Source organism: Bacillus rossius, chromosome 18 (genome assembly GCF_032445375.1).
Source record: "Bacillus rossius redtenbacheri isolate Brsri chromosome 18, Brsri_v3, whole genome shotgun sequence".
NCBI classification, from domain to species: Eukaryota; Metazoa; Arthropoda; class Insecta; order Phasmatodea; family Bacillidae; genus Bacillus; species Bacillus rossius.
In genome coordinates, this window is record NC_086345.1 from 23,624,978 (window position 1) to 23,651,657 (window position 26,680).

At 39.2% G+C, this 26,680-nt stretch overlaps 1 protein-coding gene across 2 annotated transcripts in view; it reads left to right on the plus strand.

Annotated features, from left to right (window-relative positions):
* The window catches only part of LOC134541339 (ankyrin repeat and fibronectin type-III domain-containing protein 1), a 121,904-nt gene extending 97,315 nt beyond the window's left edge, over nucleotides 1–24,589 (plus strand). For both annotated transcript variants that reach the window (XM_063384760.1, XM_063384759.1), the window contains exons 14-17: nucleotides 269–524; nucleotides 1,000–1,546; nucleotides 3,569–3,852; nucleotides 21,222–24,589. In XM_063384760.1, coding sequence (XP_063240830.1) covers nucleotides 269–524; nucleotides 1,000–1,546; nucleotides 3,569–3,852; nucleotides 21,222–21,557 — 1,423 coding nt within the window. In that variant the 3' untranslated portion in view covers nucleotides 21,558–24,589. The remainder of the gene's footprint in view (nucleotides 1–268; nucleotides 525–999; nucleotides 1,547–3,568; nucleotides 3,853–21,221) is intronic.
* Nucleotides 24,590–26,680: the final 2,091 nt, after the last annotated feature.

Genomic DNA, 26,680 nt, shown 5'->3' on the forward strand with positions numbered 1-26,680 from the left:
CCTAAGTTGGTACAAAATATAATTTTTTTCCCTCGTGGACACCCTGGATGTGGTGCGACGTGCAACAAATTATTTTTTGGTACTTTTTTTTTCTGATCTAGTTTTTTTATCTCGCCTAAGTTGGTACGAAATATTTTTTTTCCTTGTGGACCCCATTGATGTGATGCGACGTGAATGTGAGCGTGCTGCGCTCCAGGCTGTACGACGCGGAGGTGGTGGACCTGAGCGGGATGTGGCGCGACGTGAATGTGTGTGTGCTGCGCTCCAGGCTGTACGACGCGGAGGTGGTGGACCTGAGCGGGGGAGTGTCGTTCCTGGTGGCCGTGCCGCCGGCGGAGAGCGCGTGCGCCGCGCCGGGCCAGCAGGACCGGCTCCTTCAGCGCGGCGACCTGGTGGCGCTGCCCGTGCAGGCGTTCGAGATGGTGCACCTGGGCACGTACCAGCGCGACCTCGTCTGCCGCTACTCCCGGCTCAGCTGCATCCTGGAGCTGGACACCGCCCTGGCCCACCACAGCCACCGCGAGGTGCGTGTGCAGCGAGAGTGTGAGAGTTAGAGAGGTAGAGAGAAAGTGTGAGAGTTAGAGAGAGAAAGTGTGAGAGAGAGAGAGAGAAAGTATGAGAGTTAGAGAGAGGAAGTGTGAGAGAGGGAGAGAGGAGTAAGTGTGAGAGTTAGAGAGGGAGAGAGAGAAAGTGTGAGAGTTAGAGAGGGAGAGAGAGAAAGTATGAAAGTTAGAGAGGGAGAGAGAGAAAGTGTGAGAGTTAGAGAGGAAGAGGGAGAAAGTGTGAGAGTCAGAGAGGGAGATAAAGTGTGAGAGAGAGGAAGAGAGAGAAAGAGTGAGAGTTAGAGAGGGAGAGAGAGAAAGTGTGAGAGTTGTAGAGGGAGAGGGAGAAAGTGTGAGAGTTGTAGAGAGATAGAGAGAAAGTGTGAGAGTGTCGTAAACAAGTTCGCCCGAGTCGTTGGACCTCACACGACGTGTCTCGCGCGTGTGTCGGCGACAGGCGTTCTCGTCGTCCGAGGTGTCGGCGGCCCGGGACCGCCTGTCCCGCCTGCAGGAGCTCCAGGCGCAGCTCAACTCGGCGTGGAAGGGCGCCCGCTGGCTCATGGACGTGCTGACGTTCGCCCGGGACCGGGCGGGGGGCTCCTCCCCGGCGGGGCTGACCATGGGGCGGCTGCTGTCCGCCGGCGAGCGGCAGCAAGGAGGCGGCGGCGGGGGCGGCGGGGGGCTCAAGCGAAGCCTGCTGCAGCTGCCGCCCCGGGACCCCAAGCTGGTCAAGTCGAGCGCCAGCCGGGGCAGCTGGCCGGGTCCCGGGTCCGGATCGGGCGGCGCGGGGCTGCTCGGAGCGGAGCTCAGCAAGAGCGAGCAGCACCTGAGCGGCGGCGGCGGCGGCGGCGGCGGCGGCGGGGGAGGCGGACTCCTGGGCAGGAAGCACAGCGGCGGGGGCACCAGCTCCTCCTGCTCCGGGTCCAGCCAGTTCCCGGGCCGCAGCGGGGAGAGCTCCGCCGCGGACGTCCGCGTGTCCGTCAGCAACGGCAGCCTGGCCCCAGGTCCGTCCTGCCCCCGCTTGAACGAACTAAACCTTGCCTCGTTATATTTTTTTTTCCCCCCTAATTATATAAAAAAAAAAGTTTGTTACTAATTTGTGCTATGTTCGTGCCCACCTCTTAAAGTTGCAAAAATGTTGGCCCTGGTCATTCCACAAATTTAATAAATAAATAAATAATAAATAATAATAATAATACATTTTTGACTTGACATCTCTTTGACCTTTCGAGTGGCTAAGAACTAATTGCCTCCTACTCCAAAGGTGTATCGAAATTTAAGGCCAGGTGCGAGTTAGACTCAGAGCCCAGTTGTTAAATGTGCCTGCTGAAAAATGAAAAATACAAAACATGTTATGTTTATCTCTTTTTTTCTTTTTTTTTTATTGAGGGCGGTATTATCTTATTCTTCTTCAGATGTACCAACCAGTAGTTTAATGTATTTTCACGGGTATGTAGTTAGCAATTTACACCGTTAAGATAGTAGATTTTCAAGAAACTACTATTTAGACTCCCAGTTTCTGCGGAAGCGCTCTTTTTGAAGGGATAAGAAGTTGTTTCTCAACAGCGCACCTTGTGTACATAATAATAAAAATAATGATGATAATAGTCCAACACCTCGGCAGGGTGTCTAAAGTTAGTACTTTCCTACTAGATCTAGTACTTTTATAATTTTTTTAGTGGTCTAGTACATTTACGCTCAGATCTAGTACTTTGTTTTCTTTAATATAATAATGTTACAGTAACTCCAATATGTTTTATTATTAAGCGTAATTATTTTAAAAAACTATGGAATGTATGTGTGTGTGGTGTGATATTTAAGTTAGAGCATTGCAATGTCATTATAACTTCCTAAATTGTTAAAACCATAACAAATTATAATTTAGTACTTTTTTTTTTCAAATCTAGTACTTTTTGCTCGCCTAAGTTGGTACGAAATATTTTTTTCCTTGTGGACACCCTGCACCTCGCCCCTCTTAGCGTCTTCCCGGGGTTGTGATATAATGAATAGTTTAATTTACGTGGACTTTAACGAGACACATACGGTTGTAAACATCTCGGACATGCCTGCCTGACACAATCTCACCATTGCTTGTAATTTGTGCATGGAAATGTGAACGTTGATGGTTAGAGACCTGCAAAATTCGCGGTTTCGATGGCCTTCGGTTTCGATGGCCTTCAGGATAGACCGCACATACCCCCTGTACACTCGGGCAAAATAACGCAAGTTCATCGGCTCCCGACTTGCGAGTCGTCCCAGCTGGTTTTGTCTGTGATTCGATCCTTCTTCGGTTTGAGGGTTTATATAACTGGTCGAGATTCGTCCAGATGAACAGTAAGTAGAGCCACGGAATTTTCGCGCATTCGTTTAGTCGCAAGCTAGAATGCAAAAACTTCCACAACTGTCGCACTGTGCTCGTGATTGGACAGCAGTCGTCTGGACACGCCCCTCTATGACCGTGAGCCAACGATGTCCAGCTAGGAGAGAAGTAAGCGAATCAGGTAGTGCCAAATGACGAGGATAAAAAATGTTCTCGCTAAGAAATCAACCCTTTGGAAAGTAAACATGGGTTCGAGCACACACATAACTTTGAATTCTATCCTGAGGAAAAGAGGAATCCGCGAAATTTCCGGGACTCTATAACAGTAAAGCCGATAGCAAAATTATCCGAGAGGTGTATGTGTGTTTTGAATTTAGCTTGTCGCCGGTATGAATCCACAAATTTTGCAGGTCTCTAATAATAAGGTAAAAGCAGCTATACTATTAAAAAAAAAAAAAAATGTATTCTACGTTGTATATTTTTATTATTAGTTTCAGTAAGCTCACACATCTGCGTTACAGACGAAAATTAATGTCTGATCCAAAGTGATCTCTCCACATTCGAAACGGGATCTCGAACCGAATATGCCGTACAAAGCTACTGAAAAATTAATATCCATTAGGTTTGCGGGTGGAAATGTGTGATTCGTTCGCGTCTTGTATCGAGATTCGAGCCCAGGTGTGTGTGTGTGTGTTCGTGCGTGCAGGAGCGGCGACGCGCCTGCCCCCGTCCCGAAGCGAGGACACCCTGCTGCTCCAGCGCCCGGGCGGCGTGAGGCAAACCCACCACTGCCGCCCGCGCGCTTCCACGCTGGCCGCCGGCTCCTCCCCCCCAGCGCTGCCGGCCCACCAGCGCGGCTCGGCCCGGTCCCTGTCCTCGGACGAGTCGGGCCCCGCAGCCGTCGCCCCCGCCGCCGCCGCCGAGGACGGGGAGGAAGGGGACACCGTCCCTCCCGCCGTCCTGCCCGTCCCCTCGTCCGGGGTGTTGCAGGTACGCCATACGTCACGTGGCCCTCGAGATTCATTTACCAGGGACAAGACCACACGGTGAACACCGATGAGAGCCGAAAAAACACCGACATAAAACAGTTCTCGCAGCTTAAGGGGCCCGCCTCGTCAGGGGTGTACGTGTGTCAGGCGAGGCGGGATGATAAGCGCGACGCTCGCTGGTGCTTCTAGCGCCGGTGTCTCCTCTGGACTGGCGCGCAGTCTTCTCGTCGTCACAGGGATAACTGTGAAATTTGAGCGGCGACCGTTAAATTGTATGGCGGAGAAATGAAGATGAAGGTGTAATGCGAGTCCCTTAAGTGCTCTCAAGAATCTGCACCGGTTGTTTTACGTCTAAAAAATTACTCTGAAAAACACGCGTTTTAACCATTTTAACTCTTCTAAAAATACAGTTTAATAGGTAACTTAATCCGAAATCGAAAGTACTTTTCGGCCCTCAGCGAACTCTTGAATGCTTTTCGTAAGCAGACCCCTTCTCGGATATCTAGAGTTGTTTTGAAATCGCGTTGTTTTCCCCTGAAGCTCTGCGCACCGTGTGTGTGCCCGGGTAGACAAGGGCCTTAATGCGCTGAAATTAAGAAGTACGTGTCGAAACGCTACACACACGCACGCACCGTCAAACGACACAATCAGGATCGCCGTTAAAATTTGCTCTCAAGTTTCTTAAAAACCATTGGATAAGTACGACTTAGAATTATTGTGAAACACTTTAAAAAAATCACAAAAATTAATCGGAATATTTAAACCAAACTCAGCTCGGGTTACAAAAAAATTGTAATCTTTTAATACGTTAAATTCAGTGAATGTAAATAAGGCTCTAAATAGATTGGAAAATATTTTCCTTTTTTATGACATTTCAACTTTTGTCACTAACAAAATTTTTACGAAGTGACTTTGGAACGTTTTACGAACGCGCATGTAATTGCTGATTTGTTTTTTTATTTTTTCCCAGGAGTTAGGACGTGCTTATTACAAGACATTTGTGTTACAAATTGTTATATTGCAAAATTGTCGACTAATTATAGACTAAGCAACTTTAAGACAATAATTTAGCGTAGTTACAGTAGAGCACCCCTCAACCGGAATAATTGGGGGGAGGTTTATTCTGGTTATGGGAAAATTCCGGGTAAGGGGAGTTTGCGGTAGGGAGGCAAAGAAAAAAGCCATTACATACTGCACATATTAACTTACATGCATAGCCAAAGTTGTACTGTCAATATTTTCTACAGTTATAAAACCTTACAATAAATAATATGTAGATCTACATAAGTACTGTTTTCAAAACGTTCCGGGTCGTAAAACTCCGGGCTGGTTGAATAACCTTCATTCTAGCAAGCTGGCAAGCGGGTGTTTCTTATCTCTGTGGGTGGGTGCGTGCGTGAGCGAAGAGGACGATGAAGAGGGTTCGGGGGAGGTAGTAGGACTACAGCTGCAGTGTTGTGTTACTTCTGTGTTGACGTGCTAGTGATTCACACTTCCTGGAGAGTGTATAGTCACTGCCACGCACAGTTTACATTTCACATACACAAGAATAACACTTCAAGCATCTCGTTTAAAAACACAGAGATAGAGAAATTCAGGTAAATGTAGACTGTTTAACCATATATTAACGTATAAATATGTACATGATACATATTTGTATAGGTACTAAATTATAGTCTATAAACTGAAAGCATCGCATGTTGGAAGTAAATGTTACTCGCTATCACGTGTGTCAGCGTGTATAGTGGGAATCGGTGTACATACTCTCGGGCCGGCCGGAATTTTCCGTTTACTTGACATAGTGAATCAATAAAAATACTTATAGCTAGAGCCAAGATTTTATGGTGTTATGAAAAAGGACTTTTCGTCATTAAGAATTGTGGATTTCGTCTTTATCGTCATAAAAAATTAAAACACATGTAATAACATGTACACACCTAGCAGAGCTGCCTTGATCAAATGCTTCAATAATTCGTGGTTAGAGACTTAAAATATGCACATTAAACAATACTATGTTGAGAGTACATAAAAAATTAACAACTAAAATATTCAGTATTCTTATGCAGGTAAGTACTGTTCCTGAGTTCAGGAGAGAGTCTAAATTAATTAAAATATAAACTACAGTTAAACTTTTGTTCTATAAATGCAATATAATTAAGCTCAGGAAAAAGCCACCATTGTCAGCAGTTCAGCATTCTCTGGTTTTAGAGATCTTCTGTCACTTACAACTACAGAATACTTAGAAAAAGATCTTTCTGAGTCCACATTCGTTGCAGGTATCCATATTAACTTTAAAGCAGCAGCTGCAAATTCAGGATAATCCGCTTTCATTTTACATAGTATGTCCACCATGTCTATGTAGTTCACATGCGGTTTCTTCTGCTCTTGGGAAACCAGGTTTTGGAGTGTTATGTAGCCTGTCGCTACAGAGGTCTTCTGCACCTTGCAAAGGAAAGGTAGGTTCCCAATATGTTTCTGGAATTCTTTTTCCTCCACACGAATGTTTCCTACATTTTGAGGATTCATTAGAACGCTGATTCCCAGAAATAGTTGACGAGATGGATCAGTGTTCACCAGATCAATCAGTTTTATAAGACTGAGTTTAGCTGTGTTCTTGAACTGCTCTTTAAGGGCTGCAGAGTTGACAGTTTTCATTTCAGCCAAAATGTCTTCAACATTTTCAGGAAATATTCCCTTAGCCAAGACATCAAGAGTAGTTTGCAGTTTACTCAATTTTGTGCACAACTGATGAGCAGTAGGATACTTTGTTCCTTCAAGAAAATTAATTAGCTCTACAAAGGTGTTACAGTTTTGAGCCACAAATCTAAGAGTGGCCTCAAGACATTGTAACTCTTCCTTCTGGAGTCCCTTGATATATTTAACACCACAGTTTTCTTCTCTAAGCTGCTCAAAGAATTCCACAATGTCGTGCAGATGGAGTGCGAGGTATGATACAGATTCAAACCATGTGTTCCAACGTGTAACAACTGGCATGGGGAATAACTTGACCAGAGCCTTGTTTTCTCCATGTTTCTGGAGAAGAAATTGAAGGTATGCATGCCTCCTCTTTCTGGTGTTAAGAAAGGCCATCTTTACCTTACAAACGAAGAGGTTCAGTTCTTCCAAGTTGTTTTGCTAGATCTGCCCAACAATGTTTACTTTATGGGCCCAACATTGTATGTGGTACATGTGGTCACCAAATACACCTTCAAGGGTGCCAGCAGATTTTGTCATGTACCTGGCACTATCTGTAACATACGCATTTATGTTTTCTTCCTTGACTTCATATTTGGAGCATACATCAATCACTGCCCGAGAACAACAAACAGCATTTGCTGCATCAAGGACACAAGAAGCCCCTAAGATAACATCTTTTTCAGCACCTGGTTTCAGAATTTTAAACAAGATGTTGAAAACACAATTATTACTCTTGTCAGTGGTTTCATCTGCGAGTATGACCACATCTTGCCCCAAGAGCTGCTGCTTGATTTCCACTTCTTTTTTCTCTCTAAGTAGGGGAGTGTACTTTTTCCTCATCCAATCCGCTGTTGGAAGATCACCAGCACCACTTACATGCTTCTGCATCCATGCAGTCAGCTTGCTGTTGTCAAGTTTCTCAAGAGGAATACCTGCAGCTACAAAGGCTTCAACAGTTTCGAGAACAAAATCTTCCTTTTGTTTTTTTGCGCATATTTGCGCCACTCCTGCTTCTGGGATAGAAAGCTGTCGTTTCAAAGTGCATGGGGATTGTTTAGCTTTTACATGTTTGTCGCTAATTATGTGCTTGTTTACCGTGTCCTTACGTTCATGCTCCAAACGGCAATTACAATATTTACAGAAAAGTATTTTTCCGTCACTGACATATAATCCCTCATTCTTAAACTCGTCAGCATGTGATGCCGCAGTGTAGCTTTATTTTTCGGCATGATTAAGAAATTTAGCTTTCATTTATGCACGTCATTTGTAAACAAAGCCCGGAGGTACCAAAAACTAGTATTTACTGAAGTTGTAGTGAAAAAATAAACCGCGGGAAGCCTACTTTTTACAGGCGAGAGAGCCTTACACCCGAAGTAAAAGGTTAGGTTATGTCAGGTCAGTGAAATAAATGTTTTTATTTATTTTCCGGGAGGGTTGGGTAGGTAAGCGTTATTTAAAATATTTAATGACCGTAAAATAAATAAATCCTTGCAATATGGTGCTTTTTCATTAGCGATCGGAAAACTTCGATTATGTTACGATTTGGCTCTCTCGCCTGTGAAGTGTGAAATGAAAATGAAGGCTGCACGGTAAACTGCTTATTCAACAAGCACACAAAATTGCGTTACAGTGAAATTTCATTAAATATCAAGTGATCATTAAATATCAATATTCGCTTTTATTTTATTTTCATACGTATTTATTTAATGAATGCAGTTTTTGTTCACGTGTATTTTTCAAAGGATACAGCAAACAAGGCGCTGAGATTTTTCACGTTGTGTTTGTTAACTTGTTAATTTTAGTTTACGATCGTCAGTTGTTAATATTGCGTGAACTCTAGTGGCTAGATGCGTTTGAAAACCCTAACCTAACTCCGATAACGATCTTTTTTTTGTTCGTGAAATCGTCAATTTTTGTGATATCTTGTAATTTTTTAAGATGAATAATTAACGCATTAAATAACCACCACACTGCGGTTGGATGACGACCATTTCTTCTACAAACAGATACGGAATTTTTGTCAATCAACCAATAGTCGGTAGTTAACGATTTAAATCAATATTGAGGTGTTTATTTGTGGTTAGAAAACATTTCGCATTTTTCGCGGTTTGGGATGAATTTCGCGTGAAAATTCGCGATTTCGCATAAAACCATATAATCTTGGCTCTACTTATAGCATATACATCTTTATAGTAATTCACGTCTGATGCGAAAACCAGCGGTGTATTTACGCAATGCACTGGAAAGACTGGCTATAATTAGCTCTGACAGACGTGCGCGCGTGTGCCTACAAGACATGTACAGTCAGGCAAAAGTAAAAACGCCTCGCTCCAGTGCGGAAATGTTTTGGAGATGTTATGTAATGTTTTAATTTTTTTGGAAAATTAGTTCCGGATATCGGGAGTTCCGTTTGTGGGAATTACGGTTGAGGGGTGCTCTACTGTACTAGTAAATTTGAAAAAAAACCTGCATTTGTTTAGGGATTCATGATGACTGAGATAGCAGAGTTTAAGTTTGAACCTATGATGTAAAATGCGGAAACCACCTCTCAAAGTTATAATTAAAAAATTTTTGATTGCTTTTTTTTTTCTCTGTAATTTTCTAAATGAAGTGGTTTAGCTTACAACAGCATTGTGTGATTTTATTTAATTGCAGCATAAGTTTTTTATCCATTTCATAAATTTAAAGTGTAAAAGACTTTTTTATCAAATTACCCTCTGAGTGATGAAATATAAAATACTAATGCTTTGCAGGTTGCATAAAGTTCGTAGTTATGTATGCAAATAATTATAATTATAATATTTGTCACTAATACCACAACAATGTTTTTTTTTGCATCGATATAGTAGCAGATACATAGCATCGTTAGCAGTAATGTTTTCCGGTTAATCTTCAAGGGATCAGACTTGGTCGATTTTCACTGAGCTGGGAAATTATATAATCTCGAAATACACTTTTATTCCAATATTGATTTCTTGTGATTATCAATCATAACCTATGAGTTGGCATAGTCCTTCGTCAAAATGCAAGGAATATGTTTTTTTTAATGACAATTTTGACTTAATACTACTTACTTCTAGAAATAATGCATTAAACAAAATGAGTTTACAAGTGTGCATCTTCTTTACCCTTTTATCGTTTGTAGTTTAATCATTTTTCTATGTTAACTCTTAATCAGAATTAGGTCTGGTAAATTTCTAGATCAAGAGTTCATCCTTTCTGTTTGTCTTCTGAGCGATGTGTTACATTAGTCTATGTATAATTAAACATGATTAAACATGTCTATATCATTACCTACTTATAATTTTACGTCATAATTGCAGCTATAATATAATCAAAGACAAAAAATTGAGTTGAAAACCTCACGGTTGGGTTTTCACAAACACTTGAAAACAAAAGCTGACAACTTAGGCTTGTTTTGAAAAATCTAGCATGATGAAATAAAACATAGCATTTATTTCTTGGCTGGCTTAGAACTAATTTCTGAGCATCTTAGGTATTGTCTTAGCGTTCCTAAATTACTGCCAGGTATTAAGGGTCCTGCCCCGTCAGGGGCGTATCTGTGTCGGCGAGGCGGGATGATAAGCGCGACGCTCGCTGGTGCTTCTAGCGCGGTGTCTCCTCTGGACTGGCACGCAGTCTTCTCGTCGTGCGTATGAGCGGTGACTGTAACATCATATATGGCCGAGAAATGAAGATGAAGGTGTAGTTCAAGTTCCTTGAGCGATTTCAAGAAACTGTACCAGTTCTTTCATGCCTATAGATTGTTCTGAAAGCACACATTTAGCCATGTACGATTTTCCTAAAAGTACGTTTTCAAAACTAGAATACGTAAACAGAACTACTCATTCGCCCTCAGCGTATGCTTAAATGCTTTTCGTAAACAGATTTAACACTGAGCAGTCTTTATTTTTCCTGAAGCACTGCACACCATATGTGTGCCCGGATAGGCGGGGCCATCTCAGTGAAGTCCGGTGACTGATGATTGGTTTTGTATTTGAAACTGGGAAAAATTGGTTGTGCAATCCAGATGATGCAAATATTTATTTGAAAGAAAGTTAATATTTTGGAAAATGTTTTTTTTTAAATTCTCAACACTAATGATGTCTGATGAAATACATCGTCGGTGCACTTAACTGCAGCTTAACCTGAAAGCAATTACGAGCTTTATTTTGTGTTGCGCAACATCTTTGTTCTCGGTATACGGCGCTTGGCAGGAGTTTTCTTTGAAAGATTTGTGCAATGGGAGTGCATGACTTGATGTAAGCTTTTGGACATAATGACATTGCTAAAGCACATGTATGTCTGTAGAAGAAAACTACCAAAAAACACAAAAGACAAAAACACGGACAGGAGCAGATAGCAGTTCCCAAAACGTCGCTTGTTTCTGTTTTAGAAAACTATTGTATCGTCTTTTCGTTTGTCATGTTTCTGTCTCGTTTCAACTGTTGTGCTGAATTTTTTTGGTTCAATATTTTTGTGCTGTCATCATTTGTGGTTTTTTTTTTTTTTTTTTTTCGTTCTGTTAGTCTATTTTTCTTTGTTTGTTGACCAAATTCCTGTTATGGAATATTATGTGGTGTTTATATCCTGTTAACAGCAGCAATTTTTTGCTTAATTTGTGTTTTTGTCTTTAGTGTTTTTTGTAGTTTTCTTCTACAGACAAACATGTGCTTAGCAATGGCGTACGTCCAAAAGCTTACATCAAGTCACCTGGTAGGAGTAATTTTCGTGAATGGAACGAAAGTCGCGTGGAACAGGAATTCGTAACTACAGTGCTGCCATCTGTGGTGGATGGCGCGAAACAAAGTTCACAGAGACAAAGTGAAACTTTATAGTAACTGTTCAGTGAATTATGACAAAATGGGCAGTATCTTAATAAAATTCCTTGTCAAAAATCATGTCCAAAGCCTGGGGTTCAGCATTTTTTTTAGTCTCTTTTGCTTTTATCGGAGCAGTTTCATTGTATACTTGAAATATTTCAGCTTGCCAAATGATTACAGTACAACTCGGTTATAACATTCCCGTTTGTAACATTTTTCCGCCTATAACACCATAATTTCACGGTCCCGTCATACCGTAATTATTTTTTTTCACTTACTTATTGTAGTCACGGTCATATTTAATTAAAATACGCCGTATTGAATTTTATTCAGGTTATTGTACAGCTATGATGGCCGATAAATATAAACGAAAATCATATTCTGTAGGTGAAAAAATTCAGTTTATTAACCAAGTGGACAGGAACCCCAACAAAACGCGTGTTGCGATTGCAAAAGAGTTGAATATTTCTGTTTCGACTCTGAACTGTATCGTACAAAACATTTTTTTCTTTAGCATATTATTAGGTATTATCTATAAATAAAATTAAACAATTTTCTACTCTATTGCTGTACTTAATGTATTACTTCTTTACTTTATGTTGTTTTACCTATACTCTTTTATTTAATCAATCCATACGTAATTTATACAAAGTGAAGATGTAATTTTATGATTTCCTGCTTATAACATTTTCCTGCTTATAACATTTTTTTTAAGTTGGTCCCTTGGAGAATGTTATAACAGGGTTTTACTGTAATTCAATAGTCGACTTAGCTGCCTGACAGTGAGTTATATAGCGGCGGGTGTGGAAACTTAAAGTGTGATTTGCATCCAGAAGTGTAGTTAAAAAACACAATTTGCGAAAAAACCTATCACGCTCGGCACCATTTAAAATAAGTCTATGTTAAATTTTGCGTCAGAGTTTTTTTTTTATACACAAGTGTGTTTGCAAACTTGAGAACTCATGATTTCGCTCATTAGCGAGGTTAGATGTTGCCACATCTGTAGCAATTACTGGGATTCTTGCTCACATTTATTTTTTTCCTTTTTTTGTTTATCCATCATACTCTACTTGTAAATAAATAATATAAGTATATTCAATAGCACGTGCTTCATTAAGAAAGTCACACAAGATTACATGACGTTGCGTACCTGATAGAAAGTGTTCATATTCGTAAATGGTTTTGAGCACTCATGCCTACTTTAAGAGTAAATTTGTTTTAGTTTTGCATGTTGTGTAGCGTAGGGTATTTAGTGACTTATTTGTATTTTTCTTCAATTCTTCGTACAGCTATAGAATACTAAAGTAAATAAATTGATTAGATATTGCTGTGAAAAAAAAAAAGTAGTAGAGATGTCACTGATATTGCGGGGGTATACGTTAATAGAAAAATAAAATATTTATTCTCTCTGTTTAGGAAACTCGTACAGAGGAAACGGAGTGTCACTGTTCGTAATTTGAACTCGTTCACGTTCTTCCGAGAATGAGGTCTGTTGGATGAGTAAGTTTTCAATTACAAATGGCAGATTTAGATGCATGGCAACTTCTAGTTTCTTTTTCTTTTTTTCTTTTTTCTCTATATTTTGTAATTCATATTACAACACCAAGCACTGTTTTTTTTTTTTAGAATTCATTAGCACCAGTTGTTCCCCACCCCCTCTTCTCAAATTGGTAGTTCTGCGCAAGAACAATCTGGCATGTGTTGCGTATACAAGATGCAAGTGGATCCGTGTGATTCTCTTGTCAGAGGTTTTAGGGCTCAGAATAAATCATCTTTTGATGAGAAACACATTTTTTTTTGTCATTGTATCCAAGAGAAGTTTTGGAGCAACACGAACTATTCCTGTTGATTTCGCGACAGAAACTACCTATCTACCAATGTAGAATTTCATCCACTGTGGTGAGGATTTTCGTGAACAGTTGTTGGTCCAATGTAACTGCACAAGAAATCTGAGTTTTTTTTCCCCCCACAGTAGCCCGTGTTTCGTTGAAAGCGGGGTCGTTTGATGAATTTTCGTACGCATGTGTCCAATGTATTGTTCGAAGCCACGTCAGTTGACTATTCAACGACACATCTTTCCAAAAACTCCAAAAGTTTTTTTTCTTTTAGCGGGATGACTAGGCGGTATGTTGCAGTAAATTTCAAGACTGTAAATTGCTTTACAAAAAAAAAACTAGCAATTTGTCTACTAATACAGTATAGACTCGCCATCTGAAATTTTTACTAAAGAGATAAAATAAGAAGTCACACATGAAAATTTAAGGTTTGTTTGTCACTGACACACAACTACTAACAGCGAGTGATAGCATAGACAAAATCTAAAAGCAATCTTTACAAAACAAAATGGAACATTCACTTTGATATTTATAATTTGGTTTGTGAAAATAAAAAAATTTTCAGGCAAATTTGTTTTTGCAGCCTAATTTAATGTATTATTGAACATTAATAGTAAAGATTTTAAAAAAATTAGTTGAATCCCGTAGATATTTGTAATATTGATCTTATTGAGGGGAACATCAGATGTGCTTCGTTTTTTGATTTGCTGTTTCTCGAGAACAATTGAGAGTTGCGTTTTCTCAGTTACAGGGTAGATTGATTTTGGGAAGTACTTGACTGTCTCACAGGGACGTCAAAATCGATGACCCGATGTTCGGGCCCTCTCCTCGTAAGCCACCTACAGTAGGCTGTTGAAGAATTTTCGGTACTTACGTATTAACGCCACCGCAGCTTCCTTTAAATATTGTGGACGGTTTGTTGGGTTAGTATAGCTACATTAAAAATATTACAAAATCATGTGAACATTTTTGGTTGGGTCAGGATAGCCACATCTTAAATTTGTAATTCCTCAGCATCCATAATAAATATTTTACAGTTTTTTTTTTAATGTAGCCATACTAACCCAACCAACTGTCCACAATATTTAAAGGTAGCTGCGGTGGCGTTAATACGTAAGTACCGAATTTTCTTACGTATTTGTCCTCTGCACCATCTTAGAAATTCGGCACATTTTTCTTTTTCTGCCTGACTAGTTTGTTTTTGTAAGGAATGAACTAATAGTTTTTTTAGAAAACTAAATTGAGATGCTTGTTTTCTCACCTTGCACTTTGAATGAACCACAAATGTGTCTGTGAAAATGAAATAATTAAGAACCATGAGTCGTGAGGGAATTAAAGATTGTGCCTATTATTTATAACAATGCAAATATTCTGTGAGAATTAGAGAAACAGTTTTATAAAGCCTTTCCCTCAAGCATCGCACAGCACACGATTGTGCTATAGACTTTTTTCAAACAATTTTGAAACAAAAATCAGTAATATTTTATAAAAAAAACAATAATCTGCAATGTCCACCAGACTAAGAATTTTGTGCAACCTACAAAAAAAAATATTTATAAATTTTTTTTTTTAAAAATAAATTTTTACAGTTTCAAATGTAACCTCTTTTGTAATTGTAATTTTTGAAAAAACTGCAAGCAATTAGGGAACAAAAATAATATATTTTTTTTTTGACAGTAGACTTATGATTTAGTTTTCAATTTCAAAAGGGAGGGAAAAATGTCACACTTAATACGTACAACCACTGCAATGATTTACTGGGACATGTTGGTGTCAAAATGATTTTAGTTTGTATGTGTACACATTTAAGTAGTATTAGCTCAGAGGCTGTAGTATAGCAGTGTAACAGTGTAAGTTTCTGTTACACCTATGGTAACTGTGTATTAAAACTGAACTAACTAGTAGATACTAATTGAATTAAAAATATTTTCATCAGCGTAAGTTCTTGCACGTAACTTCATGATGCGAGTAAATTGCATCATTGACGATAATTTTGTTAAGGCTTTCTACGCCCTCATGCAAATGTCTTGTCCAAAAATGACACTTTAGGTCGGCCCGGGTAAAAAAAAAGGAACCTCGGTTAGTCAAAGTTCAGTTTGTCAAGAGATTACTCTATGGTACTATATATATTAAACTGTCGTACTAGGGATGTAAGGGAACGAACAAATTAAATGTCGGAGTGGGCGCCACCACGTGATGTGGGCACGTGGACCCGGCGGAGACTCCCTTCAGGGCATGACGTGAACCGTGTAGGGCTAGGCTCGGTTCCCTTAGCACGCGATATCGTTACAGTGGGCTCTTCAGGCGTCCCACACGCCTCGAGGTTCAGGAGCAGGGACACGTGGTCACTCGACTAAAAATCACACGTTCGACGTACTCCTTTTATTTCAGCAACGTTACAACACGTCTCCAATCGCGCTACACCTACACACACTATGGAACTGTTAATAACGCCAACGGCGGGAGAGAATCGGTTTACAGGCTGACCAGGTCACCTCGTGGCCTGGCCCCGTCAGTTTTGGACGCGGTTCGTGATTAAATGTCCGAATTGAACTTAAATATTTATTAAAACGAGTCGGCCACCCGGAGTAGGCCTCGCAGATACAAAAAAAGGTTTAAGAATGATAAAAAGTCCGGCGGATGTTAAAAGATCAGTTGATTAAGAAAAATGTGAAGTTGCGCGGTGCTCACCAAGCATCCCACCCCGGGTGACGAACGGAAGCGACTGACGAGGCCAGGGCAGCATGGCGGCCGGAAAGCGCTGGATTTACAGTTACTCTCCTGTTATTTATTAATACGTACATATTTAACTAAAACAATTACACTAAAAATTCTATAATAAAATTATAACAAAGTTTCCTTAATTATTTAAGTTGAGTATTGATTATTTTAATTACGATTATGGTTCACACTAGTTGCAGGTAGTTCCATTGCCTGCCGCGTGGGGCGCTGCGCCGTCCTTACAACTAGCACTTAAAACATAAACACTTAGGGAATATTACTTAAAGAAAAGACAGTTAGGTAAACCTAAAAATTGAATAATAAAATAAAAGGGGTCGTGGCACAGACTTTACTCCCGCCTCTTGTTGGCAGCCTCACACGCACACACACACACCTGCACACGGGGCGGGAGGTTTGTAATAGAGGGTGGTGGGGGGAGGAGAGGGGTGGCGACGGCGTGAGGCACATCGGGCTTAGGGAGGGTGTAGCCCCGGTCGACGTCAGAACATATAAATTGAGATGCACACTACAATCAAACTTGGTGTTATGCTCCGTGTTTTTATTATTATTGTTTTCCTGTCATTGCTAAAATAATAGGGCATTTTCTAGAAATTATCTGTAAATGCTCTCTTGCATTTTTTTATTTTGTCCCAAATTTTCTCGCCCAAATTTTTGTTAATTATTATGATCATTTGTGTGTCGTTTTTACAGGTCAAAAATTAAGTTAAATAAATATCTGGTGAGAAAATTTACGACAACAAATACAAGAGATCCATCAGTAAATTTACAGTAAAAATTTGTTATTTGATAGTAATGATAAAAAATGAGATAATCAACACTATACGTAAAACTGAGCCTTAAAAGATGCATGCTCCTTGGGCTGTTTAAAACAAAAATTGTTGTAATTTTGCTGTATTGGTTGATTTTTATTTTAAATTTTAATAGAGTTAGTAACACTAACTCAGTTAAAGTTTTTTACTAAAAATCATTCATATTTGCTTCTTTTTTTGTAGTGGAACTCTGACTAAGGTAAAAAATCTTTCTTAAGTTCTACTAAATGTTCTGTACTGTTAAGTCTGTAATTATTTTTTTAAGGGTTGAACGTAATTCACAGTTAATATTATTAGCTACTAAACCTTAATTTATTTAAATACTGAACCAACTCTTTCAAAACCACCGATCACAATGAAATTATTTTTTAATATTTCCCTTTAAAATCGTAGGGTATACATTCAAATGCTTTGGCAAAATGAAAATAGTTGTTGGATTTCCTTAGATATACAAGGTAAATTTGTGTGGTTTCGTACGTACTTAAATTATTTACATTTTTCATCCATGCTTGAAATTTTTTTAATGCAATCAGTAATGGTAATAATATTTCAGAGGTTGTCACAAAGGTTTATCATCTTGAAAAGGATTAAACCACTGGATGTTATCACAGTTTATTTTGTGTCATAATTGCTTTGATAGTCATTTCAATAGTATCATTTCCAGGTTCCTGTAACATATGTTTTACCGTATGTCACATAGAGTTTAATTGCTGCTCCCAGATGTCAGTATTATTAAGAAACAGAGAACTTACTTTTCCTATGTTAACAGTTATTCGTTTGAAAATTCACCTTTCGAATTGCAATAAACGAACTACATACAGCAAAACCCCTTATTTGCACTTTTCATGGGGACAAAGTAAAAAAGTGTAAAAAGCGGGAAAGTGTAAATAAAGGGAAAAGTATAAAAAGGAGTACAGTTTACCTTATTTAGAATTTTTTTCCTTTTGTTTAATAGCACATACTACAATGCAGGTACAAACACACTAACAACAAATTTTACTTTAGTATTTAATCAATTATTAATTTACCACATTTGACAAAAATAAAAAAAGAATGAAAGCCAAAATGTTTTTCTGATTACTTCCTAAAAAATAAATTTGAAATTTTCTTCTGCTTGCTTTTTTGGCTGTTCAAGGAGATTATTTGCCTCTCCAAATTATAAATACAGTTGCAACCGGCAGGGTTTATAACAAATACGGGCTACATACACATTGCTCACAGCAAAAAAATTTTTAAGAAAAGGCCGCAAATTGATGAATGTTTACCGTCAATAGCGCGCCAAACGCGGAGAAAGGTCATTGTACTCGGTCAGCTGCTGTAACGACGCGGCGGCGCATGCGCACTCTATGCTCCGCCCAGACTCATGACGCCATCAGCCGCCAACCAATAGATGCGAGCTTAGCGGAAAAAAATATAAGCTCCACCTCCCGTGTACCAATTTTATCCAGTTCTAATACCAGTTTATTGGTATACGCACCAGTTTTCTCGCTGCCGTGACATGTTCAAGTTTATGTTTATATTATCATGATGTCTTGGTACCAATAATTAATTATTTACGATCCCCAGAAATAAATGGTTAGTTTAAAAAATATGGCGTCAACTGTACAATACTTCCCAAATTATAAAAGACGTATAAAACAGTTACCAAGACACCGCTCATTTTATCTTGTGAAGTTTATGTCTCGTACCAGTATTTCGGCTAAGTTGTGACATAAATACAGTATCAGAACTTACAAGCAGCCATGTTTGTACATTCATGAGTTTACGTTTTTCCCTCGTGCATTTTAGATTGTCTCCTGCTATAATTACTCGTACTTTTACACGCCTAGGCTTAAATTATTACATGTTTAGAAATAAAAGCAACTTTTCATGTTATAAAATATGTATATTTTGCTATTTAAAATGTTCATTGCCTACTAGCTCCACGGTATTTTCTGGTTGTTTATGGTTGTTACGTGACGTAAATAGCGGGATTGATTCGATTTTTGAGACGTAATTCGCGGGAAAGTATTGTATTGGACTATATGGGAACCAAACGGGACCTGAAGAATATAGTGCAAATAACGGGAAAACGTAAATAACGGTAACGTAAATAAGGGGTTTCGCTGTACGTTGTTTGCAACCCCTTGAGAGAGAAGAAAAATTTAATATTTTAGATTATATTCATTGTTTTCATATTCCATAAAAATAAAAACTGGTACAATGCAAATCAAAATCATAAATTTTGTTAAAAACTGGTTTTTGACATGATAGTAGAGATATAAATAAACTCAACTTTACCATCTACGATGTATTTTACACCAGGCATGCTTTGCTGACATATTAAACTTAAATTCAAATGGCATTAAGTAACATAAACTTTTGTTTGCATGTTTGTCAAACGCGGCTACCTACGCTGTTCAAAAACAATTAATATGGTTAAATATCTACAATTTCTATTTTTATTCTTGGACTTCTTTTATTTCGCCAGTATTCATTATCATGGTGTTTGATTTTTACATCCTGAATTGTTTTACTCAATTGTGTGTTGACAAAATAGTCACTTTTTTTTAATATGGCACTATGTTTAACATTATGCAAAGGGAAAGAGTGATTGAAATTTTTGTTGTTGTACAGACTCCAATGCTTTTTATTCTTTGTCTCATTAAAACCTCAATAACAGACATAAAATTGAAGGAACATGCAAACACACAGAAAACAAGCAAAAATCAGATGATGTCAGATGATTTTTTGCTTTTTTTTCCTGTTGTTTAAATATTCGTAATTTTTTTGTCCATTACTAAGGTTTCTTATGATATATGCAGTGTAACTAGCATTAGCATATGTTAAAAAAAAATTAACACTTTCTGTGCACAGACGTGGTGGACAATACCAGATAATAATTTTTATTTATTTTTTTTCGAACCCACCCTAAAATATTTGGAAATTTAAAAACAAAAAAAAATATTTCATTTAGGCTTAATGTTATTATGGACAGTGATGTCATAAGAGATGATTAAACAACATATATTGAGTGAATTCTGAAAACCAATCCGCTACAATTTATTGTAGGAACCCTTTCAGCTACCTGCCAGGATGAATTCAATATACTGTGGCAGGGGATTCAAACCAGTGTCCTTTGAGGTGCAAGTCCAATGTTTTACCCCCTCGCTAGAAGTATAAATGCAAATAATTTTCATCCTTGTAAGAAGTTTGGTCCATTGAGAAAACTGGTATAGACTAAATCTTGGGTAACACGGATAGAATAATAAAATCGACATGGTTTTCAGTTGGTCAATAGGTACTATTTTTTGGGGCAATTTGTTTCCAGCTTTTTTTCAGTGTAGATTTTCTTCACATCACTCCCTGCCCAATCAGTAAATGGCATCATTAAAGTTAAAAACTTTACGCTTTTGACAACAGTTAGACAATTTTCTTGGTCCTCAAGCAAATGTTTCAACAGTCTTTGGGGCCAGGTTTTCAAACTAACGCAAGACGCAAAACGCAACGCAAATATTATTCAACTTCCAACTTGCGTTTTCGATGGCCACGTTAGAAGAGAAGTGTTCAGAAAACTTTTAACTTCGCAGGCGTTGTGTGCATAGAACCCTACAGTGTTCTTTTTATTTTTAGCAGAATTTTTACTCTTTTACACTTTAAAAAAAATATATGCTTAAGTATAAGTTTGTTTTCTACTGTATTAGTATTAGTATTATGAGTTATAAGGTTGGCGATGTCTTGCGTGTTGCGCCGTTGCATCTCTGCATTCCTTGCGTAGTGTACAAACCCACCCTTGAAGTAATGGCGCTTTAGGTCACACCTCGGTGAATCGGAGCTGTGTTAGACGAGACACTACTGTATTGTTTTACTGTAGCTAGAGATGTGCTTTACTGTAGTTAGGAGTTGTTGTTTCCATGGCGAGGGTTTTGTTTTACTGTAGTTAGGAGTTGTGGTTTCCATGGCGAGGGATGTGTTTTACTGTAGTTAACAGATGTGGTTTCCATGGCGAGGGATGTGATTTACTGTAGTTAAGAGATGTGGTTTCCATGGCGAGAGATGTGTTTTACTGTAGTTAACAGATGTGGTTACCATGGCAAGATATGTGTTTTACTGTAGTTAGGAGATGTGGTTACCATGGCGAGAGATGTGTTTTACTGTTGTTAGGAGTTGTGGTTAACATGGCGAGAGATGTGTTTTACTGTAGTGAAGAGATGTGGTTAACATAGCAAGAGATGTGTTTTACTGTAGTTAGGAGTTGTGGTTACATGGCGAGAGATGTGTTTTACTGTAGCTAAGAGATGTGGTTACCATGGCGAGAGATGTGTTTTACTGTAGTTAAGAGATGTGGTTAACATGGCGACAGATGTTAACTGTTTTGGTTAACATGGCGAGAGATGTGTTTTACTGTAGTTATGTCTCGAGGGATGACAAGTTGTCCCAAGGGTGTTTAGCCGTGCACTGCGAGAGCGTGTGTCGTCGTTGCAGGTGTACGCGGCGTACGAGACGGGCCTGGCCAGCGGCACGAGCCTCAAGATCCACGTGACGCCGCGCACGACGGCGCGCGAGGTGGTGGACCTGGCGGTGAGGCAGCTCAACGTGGCCGTGCTGCTGCGCGGCGAGGACGGGCCCGTGTACGGGGATGACCGGCTGCCCGGCTTCTGCCTGGTGGCGGTGATCGGGGCGCGCGAGCGCTGCCTGCGCGACGACTTCAAGCCGTTGCAGCTGCAGAACCCGTGGAGGAAGGGCCGGCTGTACGTGCGGCGGAAGCAGGACGTGTTGGCGGCCCTGGAGCAGAGCTCGAGGCACTCGGCGTACTTGTAGCGGCCCCTCCGCGCGCCTCTCTCTCTCCCGTGCGACCGTGCCGTTTCCCGTTACCCGTCTGTGTGACCCTGGAGACCCTTACCTCCCTCTCGTGCCCGCGGTGGTCCGGACAAGTGATTCACCAACGAAACTGTGTAACAGTAGAGACCCGTACCTCCTTCTCGTGCCCACAGGGGTCCGGACAAGTGGATTTACCAAAGCGACTGTTTCAGCACCGGTATCGGCCGATATTGGAAACTTTTTTTTTTGGATTTCCTACACATGCTTTGAAATCTGATAAAGGTACAATTTTTATCCATTCAGTTGAGTTCCATGTTTTTTTTTTTTTTTTTTTTTTTTTTTCTTTTCAATTTACCTGTTACAGTTCCACGAGCATCTTTCACGCTCGGATGTTTCCGTAAATTCGAGGCAACTCTTTGAATATTTGTGTTTTTTAATCAGTCAAAAGGCATAATGTGTATTGTGCTATGAAGAAAACCTTTTTTTTTTTTTTTGTCGTCTGCCGGAAATCCTTTCAATAAAGAATTTTACTGAGGAACGTCCATATCGCGTACAAGCGTTAAATTTCTGGAGACTTGCGCAGTGATTATTTGCAAAAAAAAAAAAAGTATTCAACCTGTTTTTTTTTTTATTGGTTATCGGATCTTTTAAAGAAACGTGTCGGTAGTTTGTTCAGTATCAGTTTTAATCTGTATAGCGCATCACTGGTCCACACCACTCTGAGCACTCTAAGTGGCCCCACGCCATTCCATGTTTTTAGTAGCGGCCTATTCCCCTCCGCACAACCGTAGTGGCCATTCCGGGTACTCGTAGCAGTTAGTCAGGCAAAGGAACGGACGAACTGAAGTGTCTTGACACCTTTGAAACTACAAAGGCAACTGTTTCGAGACGGTGGTGTGTCGACACTGCGAGTTGCCGAGTCGGATGAAATTGATTTGCGCTTCCGTAAATGACACCATGCGTGGTTCGCGGCCGAGGCGTCAGGTGGCGTGATTTTTTTTTTTTTTTTTTTTTTTGAAACGCGGAACAGTGCGGGAGTCGAGAAACTGGTCCCGCCGCTATCCGGCTCGTCGTGACACTTGTGAAACGGCGACAAGTCATGATGGCGCACGCTGTCCGTGTGCAGGCGCGCGCGCTCGAGACGTCTCGGCGCGTCGACGCGACGCATCGTTCGACGCGACATTCTGCGGTCCACGGTTCTCCGTGCACTCTTTGCGGCCCCTACGCAGTCCCAGCGGCTCCAAAGTGCGCGGACGGAAGTGTCTTCCGGATCGACGCTTCGACGCGTGGAGGAGACCGCTTCACCTGCCCGGGGACGCGAAGAAGGACGCAGTTTCCCCTCTCAGGGTCCCCGTCTCGCTCTTCATTTTAACGAGGGGCTGTCATTCCCGAATCTGCACGTTAATACTTGATTTCACCCAAAGCTCTGTGTGTGTGTCCGCATCGTGTCCGGAGTCTTCACGAGCCATTTACCGCAGGCTGAAAACACTTTAAATTATATTTTTCCAGAATGTACGAAACTTAACTGTGTGTCACACAAAAAAAAAACGTTCTGTGATCCGGGAGGTACACGTTAGGGTGCAATATGTCTTTCTCGTTTATTTCAGACTGTTAATGTATATTTTCTTAAAAAAAAAAAAAAAAAAATATGTCTTCAAAATATATACATGTTCTTTATATTATACTATTTATTGATGATTTTGCACTATAAAAGGTGTTTACCATTATTTGTTATGACTGAAATAAATATAACTTCTGTTTTGTGCTTACATGTGAAAGAAAAATCACTCGAAAAATATTTAGTTCATGTAAAAACAAGTTAAAAAATTTACTTAATGTATAGACCATATATATTTAATGTACACCATTATTCAGTTAAAAAAGTAAATTCATACAAACAATTTTTTTTTTTTTAATAAACGAAAGTTATAATGTAGGTTTGTTTTCTCAAACATTATGTAAAACTTTAAAGAAAATTAGAAATTAAAATGTTATTTTTGGTTAACATAGAAAGATGTGTGTGTGTGTCTTGAAACACTTTCAGCCATTAATTGCTGGTATGGCAAACCACCTGAAATTAAATCTAGCTAGCTTCAGCACGTCTACTACTGTTTACTGTCCCTTTTTTTTATTTTATTATTTTGAAAGTGTTTCCCTCTTCGTCTGTCGTTTTAAAAGAGCCTTCCAGCTCAAAAAAAAATAATCTGTGGCCCTGTGAAAAAGAGATCGCGCAGGTGAGCCGCAGATACAAGACGTGTGATAATTATGTTACAGTCACAGACAGTTGGTGAAAACAAAAACAAGTGCAAGGGACGAGAAATGGACTTTGGACCTTATGAAGCTGTGTTGGTTGAACTTGTAGATGGTGTGTGGCGCGAACCACACACAAAAAAAAAAAGCTGTTACATTGTTCCTAGTGCAATATTATTTTATGTATGTTACAAATTGGATTGTATATACATGTAGTTGTATTTTTTTTTTGTTGCTTCCAGCACCATAAAGACAGAATATCTGAAGTTGATTTTGTCATTAGTTCATTGTACAAAGTCAATGCATAATGTTAGCGCAAAGTGTCCGTAAATGAGTAAAAACAGGAAAAATCTGGAATTGTCAGGAAATTTTAACGTATAGTAGACTCCCGATTATCAGGGTTTGCATGTTAACCATGCCGTTATTTCACTTCCGTAAAACATAACAAAAAAATTTTTATTTTTTTTACTATTTGTATGTTTTTATATTTGTGATCTATCAATGTGACAGAGCATTTTATGCTGTGATTCAAGATGGAAAATGCTGCCATGCACAGTGCATACGTAGCTGGTAAGTGTTGGTATGCATCGTGAACTTGGAAACTGCTGGTGCAAAATAAAAATACACCCCTGTAAGCCGTGCGCTTTGCTGTTCCGTGACTCAACGCGAGCAATAACTGGACTGCATAGTTTCAAGGCAGCAGTCACAACGCAGCTGTATATTTTCTCTCTTGTAATCTTTAGACAGTAATGTCCAATAAATGCAGACGAGTGGTTTTTTGACATTCGGTACTTATCCATTATATTCCCACCTAAAAAAAAAATATATCGATATTCCCTCTCATACGAATATAGCGGCTTTTATTGATAACTTTACAATCCATAGTACTGAATGTCGAGGTATTGTTTGTTTCTGTATTTCAGTGAGAATGAGTGAAATATTTAATTTTAGAAAATTGTGTAGACTTATTACAGATAAAAACAAGCAGTGATAAATTTTTTTCAACGCTTATGGGATGATTGATTCCAAAATTTTCTGCATTAGTAACCACAAAATGTACTTGAAATCAGGAAAATTCGTAAAATATAGATGCACGAGGGAATGTTCGGAAGGGAAGATTGGCTGGAGAGATCTAAATTATCATTGGAGACGATTGTGTTGTGTATGTACGGTTGGTCAAAAGAACTGACGAATGCATCATTTTGTAATTAAGAGTTGATCATAAGCATTGAAGCTTTCATTGACCGCATAAATTATATACGTTAGGTTAGCATGTGATGTGGCGAATGCAACAGAAAGAAACTCAAATCGGAGGAAATGGCCTCTACTTCTAAAATGATGAAACCTTGTATTCCAAAAGAAAAAATAACGCCAGTAGAGTACTACCTGAACAGTGGGTCTTTGGCGGAATTTGCTGAGAGACTAAGAGTGTTTTTTAATGCCTGTTCCAAACAGATCTCAAAACACACTTTTGCCATAATTTCTAAAAAAAATAATTAGATCTGGCTAATTGTAAGTGATGCTTGGAGTGCATACAGAAACATTTGGCGTGAGGGTTGTGTAAAGTATACTGTGAATCATACAATCATAGTTACAACCTCGTGGATCCGCAAACGCTACAACACACTCAAACAATTGAAAGATTGTGGGGCTACTCAAAATGGGGCAACAAAAAGCGAAGAAGGAACAAAAAGGGAATTCCTAACATCTTCCTTAGTATAATAAATGTGGCGAACACAACTACATTTAAAAGACCCATTTGTTACAGTAATAAATGACATTAAACTAAGTATTTTACGAGTCAGTAATAAAATATTAACATTATAGATTCATAACGATTGTGAAATCATTGAATCAATATTGATGTATCATAATTGATTTGGTAGGTTTGAAGATCGATTTTGACGGTGGTAGGTGGGAAGATAACGGATAAGTACCTGACATTCAACAAATATTAAACAATTATCAACCCGCTAGACGTAAAATACGGCTGTGTTTTTAGTGATATGTGCTGCAACTTTTTCTGTAAATTATGTCTACGCTATTACATACAAACTTATACAGCATTTGTCTGGATAGGATAAAAAATGTTTTTTTTATATATAATTTTCCACGAAGTTTATTCAATTCTAGAAAATTTTCTGATTAGCTGTCACAAAAAAAAAACAGATTTCATCAACTATTTTTTTGTACAAACATAACTAATTAACAAAGGAGGGAGTCATTAGGTCGTCAAGAAAAACATAATGTACTATACGTACAGGCTCACCCCACAGTAATATATGTACGTTTTGATTTTTTTTCTTCTTTTACGTGTGCTGCAGTATGGTGGTAATGTAAAAAAATTTTAAGTACAAAAATTTTGTAACAAGACAAATATGAGGCGTGTCTGGAAAGTAAGTACCATTTTGGAAGAACTCGCATAAAAAATGTTTTTTTTCATCAGGAAATTTATTAATACATGAAAGAGCATTTCTAAAACTATTTTTCTACATGGTTAGACCAGGTTACCACCATTTTTCAGACATTTGACATAGCGGGAAACAAACTAAGAAAGATGCTGCCAGTGAAGACAGCCACTGCTGAATGCAGTTTTTTTGCGTCGTTCATCGCTGTCAAAGTGCCTTTCTCTCCTAAAGCACGTTTCAAGCCCAGGAACAAGTGGTAAGTTAGTCTGCAGGTGTGAGTTTGGGGCAGGTGAACGAACTGATCCCAATTTGAACTGTTGGAATTAGGGTCTACAGTGACACCAGCAGAGCGGGGATAATGCGTTGTCATGAAGCAACACCAATGCCTCAACTGAAGCAACACCAATGCCTCAACTGAGCATCCCTTGCCTTTCGTTTTTAAATTGCACACCACAGCGTTCGCAC